The sequence below is a fragment of the Suricata suricatta genome, chromosome 5 (assembly GCF_006229205.1).
Source record: "Suricata suricatta isolate VVHF042 chromosome 5, meerkat_22Aug2017_6uvM2_HiC, whole genome shotgun sequence".
Lineage (NCBI taxonomy): Eukaryota > Metazoa > Chordata > Mammalia > Carnivora > Herpestidae > Suricata > Suricata suricatta.
Genome location: NC_043704.1, coordinates 59,391,012 through 59,395,014, shown reverse-complemented (window position 1 = coordinate 59,395,014; position 4,003 = coordinate 59,391,012). Strand labels below are relative to the sequence as shown.

Here is a 4,003-nt window from a genome sequence, read left to right as displayed (position 1 = left end):
GTGATATTAATATGCTAACATCAACTCTCCCATAATCAAGAAGTTGTCCTAAATGTGTAGATTTGGACTACACTAAATGAGAAGAAGGAGTTTGCTTGATTACTTAGGCATGTAAGCACAGTGAATTAGGCCAATTAGGACAAGGTCTTGGGAGAGCTTGTGTATGCTAAATTTCTATATCAGCAAATAATTACAATAATTTAGGCAATAAAGTGGAGGTAATACATTTATTCCATTATATCAATTCTATTGCATAATTTCACCCTTATCCCAGCATCCATAATTATCTTCTCTATATGTATTAATTAAAGCAGCATTCTTATTTCTGGTTGTTCAGTTCTGATTTATTTTAGATTCTATCAAAAATGAACCACACATGTCCATAGTATACTGTTTTGTTTCTTCCATTTTTAACGAAATAATGATGTTTCCTGGGGCGCCTGGGTGGCTCAGCCGGTTAAGCCTCTGACTTCAGCTCAGGTCAGATCTTATGTTCGTGGGTTCGAGCCCCGTGTCAGGCTCTGTGCTGACAGCTAACTCAGAGCCTGGATCCTGCTTCAGATTCTGTGTCTCCCTCTCTCTCTGCCCCTCCCCCTCTCATGCTCTGTCTCTCTCTGTATCAATAATAAAAAAATAAATAAAAAATAAAAAAAATTAAAAAAATAAAAATTAAAAAAAATGATGTTTCCTTCATTTACTATAGCTCGTTTCTTTTTTTTTTTTTTTACAGAAAATGCAAATTAAAAAAACCGGAAGCTAATTCAGTTGCTGAGGAGGTAAGATAATATAAAAACAATATTTGCAAACTTATAAGTCACATGGTCTGAAAATATAGCCACATAATTTATATTTTGCATCATATTAGTATTTTAATTCAAACATAAAAATTCCAATTTTGTAATGCTAATAGTCAGGCATACTTATTTTGTTAATTATCTACCATTTTACTATTTATATACACCTTAAATCATTTTTTTCATTTCAAGAACCATATCTTACAAAACACAGAATTATTTCTTCATTCAGATTATAATCTTTGGAGAAAGTGAATTGTTCTTTCCTCCTCCCATGAAACCATCTCTAATCCTTGACTTACCTTTCTCAACACCATCATCATTTTCCTCGTACCTGTGCTTAAATCCTATCCTGCTCTAAATCTCATTACTCGTAGTTTACCAAGTCTTTGACTCTCTCCTCTGAAATACCTTTCAGATTGATTCCTCTTCTTCCTACTTCCATACAATCTTTTTCATCAGACACTGAGATTTACATAATCAACACTTTTTTTGATAAGATAATAGAGGAAAGTCTTTCTCTTATGTCCATGTAAGCCCAGAGATACAGATATTGGCACTATTGGTAGATACTAACATGGTGGGCACCAGTTAGGAAAACGTAGGTAGTTAATGACTTCTAGTTTTTTGAATTGATTTTTGACTTTGAGTTCTTTCTCAGGAGGAAATGCAGCCTTATGCCAGCTACACAGAGAAGAGCAATCCACTGTATGACACTGTGAGCAAGGTGAAGAGGTCTGAGTTGTTACAATATGAAACTGATGGGCTGTGACTCCATACTTCATAAGTTACTGGAATCTAGCACTAGGACAAATGAATAAAGATACAGTACAGCTACCATTCTGATTTTCTTAGAGTTCTACAATAGAAAACCTATTTTGAGATTAGCTTTTCAAAGATTCAGAAAAGATTCTTTTAAAGTGTTTGATTTCATATTCTTACTTATGCAATTGATACTTTAGAATGTTAGCTGCTATTAGCTAGTTCTCTGAACTGATATTGTTACAAAGAAAGCAAATGCTTATGATAAAATATTCTAATTGCTTAGTACAGTAGATAATGAAAACTGAATTCCCTCAAGAAAGAACTCTGCAGAGGAAATAGTCATCAATCGGTTTTATGTATTCCTCCAGAAAATTTTGTGTACATACATATACTGAAGGTGTGTGTATGTGTACATTTACAAGGCCTTACATATATACCCATATCCTTGTCAAGATACATATTGGGAACATACCGTGACACTCTTCTGTACTGATAGAAAGCTATAATATAATAGGTCTTGGAGATCTTTTATGTGAATACAAACAGAGCTACCTCATTCTTTTTAATGGTTATAAAACATTCCATTGTATGGTTATGTCATAATTTAAATAGCTGTAGCCCTAGTGATAGACATTTAGATAGCTTTAAGTTTTGTTTGAATGTTTTGCTGTTATAACCAATAACACATAGAATGTATCTCTTTGTATTTGTTTCGGTATATTTATAGAGTAATTTCCCTGAGTGGAATTACCGGGTCAAAAGGATTTGTGCATTTTTGTATTGATTGATATGTCAAGTCGTATCAATGTACATTCCCTTCAACTGTGTTTGAATGTGCCTTTCCATATATGTTATTTTAATATATGCAAGATTCCCACTTCTTGATTTTAATCAACCAGTTAACTAATGTGATGTAAGATTATAATAAAAATTACACTATTTAACAATACTGGATTTACGTTTTTCTGTCATGTTTATGAGAAAGAGCATGAATGAAAGGGAACACATGATGAATTGGCTTTCTGAACTCATTTGATGTCAATAGAGACTTTGATGGCTAATGCCTAACAGTTTTGCATATGTGGTAAATTTAAAATGAGTTTTTTAATGACGTACATTTTATTATGAGGTATTTAGCAAGTAACAGATGGTCATTGATTATAAAAGCAGCTAAATTTGCATTTTGAAGAACTTCAGTATCCATAAAATTGGCTCATATGCTAAGAGAATGGCCAAAGGATGATATGACCCCTCCCCTCAATTTTTCTGTGGCATATATATTTATTGTTTTTAACATTATGAAAAACATTTAACTTATGAAAATTTATTTAAAAAAACCAGTCTGCTTCCCCATACTAGGAAAACATTAAAAATTTTCATCATGGCAAAAATTGAGACAAAATCCATTCATTCTTCAATTATGCCATTTGTGGTGAGTCAAACTCAAGAGTTGGATGCTTACCCCCCTGAGCCACCCAGGTGTACTGGGGTTTTAACATTTTGTTCTCTAAAATGTTGCTTCATTTTCTCCTCACTTGCAATGCTTCCTGTGAAAAATCTAGGTTCATTCTTGACATTCTTCCTGGGTGTTTTTTTCTTTGGCTGCTTCTAAGATTTTTTTTTTTTTACCCCTGGTTTTAAGCAATTTGATTAAAATGTCCTTTGGTGTAGTTTCTTCATATTTCTTTGTGCCTGGGGTTCTTTAAGCCTCTTGCATTTGTAAGTTTATACTTTTTAACAAACTAGAAAAATTCCTTTTGCTATTATTTTCTTAAAATTTCTCTCTGTCTCCTTTTCTCTTTTCTGTCCTTTGTTTACTCCAAATACTATAAATACGTTATCAGGCCTCTTGAAATTGGCCCATAGCTCACCGATACTCTGTGTTAATATTCTCTTTTCTCTTGGCTTCTTTTGGCATAATTTCTATCATCAAGGTCACTAATTTTTTGTTTTGCAATGTGTAATCTGCTATTAATTCTATTCAGTGTATTTTTCATCTCACATATTATAATATTCATCTTTAGAAATCTGAGGAGCATCTAGGGGGTTCAGTCAATTAAGCATCCAACTTTGGGTCAGGTCATGATCTCACAGTTCATGGGTTCAAACTCAGCATCAGGCTCTCTGCAGACAGCTCAGAGACTGGAGCCTGCTTCAGATTCTGTTTTTCCTTCTCTCTGTCCCTCCTCCACTCACACTCTGTCTTTCTCTCAAAAAAAAAAATACACATAAGAAAAAAAAGAAATCTGATTGGAGTCTCAGTTAATGCCTTCCATGTCCTGAATTAACCTTTGGAACATAAGAACTGTAGTAATATTGCAATGACTTTTAGTGCTCTTGTTCACTATTATCTTTCATCTGTGTCAATTTCAAGTTGGTTTTAATTGAGTACTTTCTCCTTTATTTTAGATTCCATTTTCCTGTATTTTTGAATTCCTTATCAT

At 33.3% G+C, this 4,003-nt stretch overlaps 1 protein-coding gene across 1 annotated transcript in view; it reads left to right on the top strand.

Moving 5' to 3' along the window:
- CD200R1 (CD200 receptor 1) overlaps positions 1 to 2,508 on the top strand; it is an 11,375-nt gene extending 8,867 nt beyond the window's left edge. The window contains exons 4-5 of the mRNA XM_029938712.1: positions 731 to 776; positions 1,456 to 2,508. Coding sequence (XP_029794572.1) covers positions 731 to 776; positions 1,456 to 1,566 — 157 coding nt within the window. The 3' untranslated portion in view covers positions 1,567 to 2,508. The remainder of the gene's footprint in view (positions 1 to 730; positions 777 to 1,455) is intronic.
- Positions 2,509 to 4,003: the final 1,495 nt, after the last annotated feature.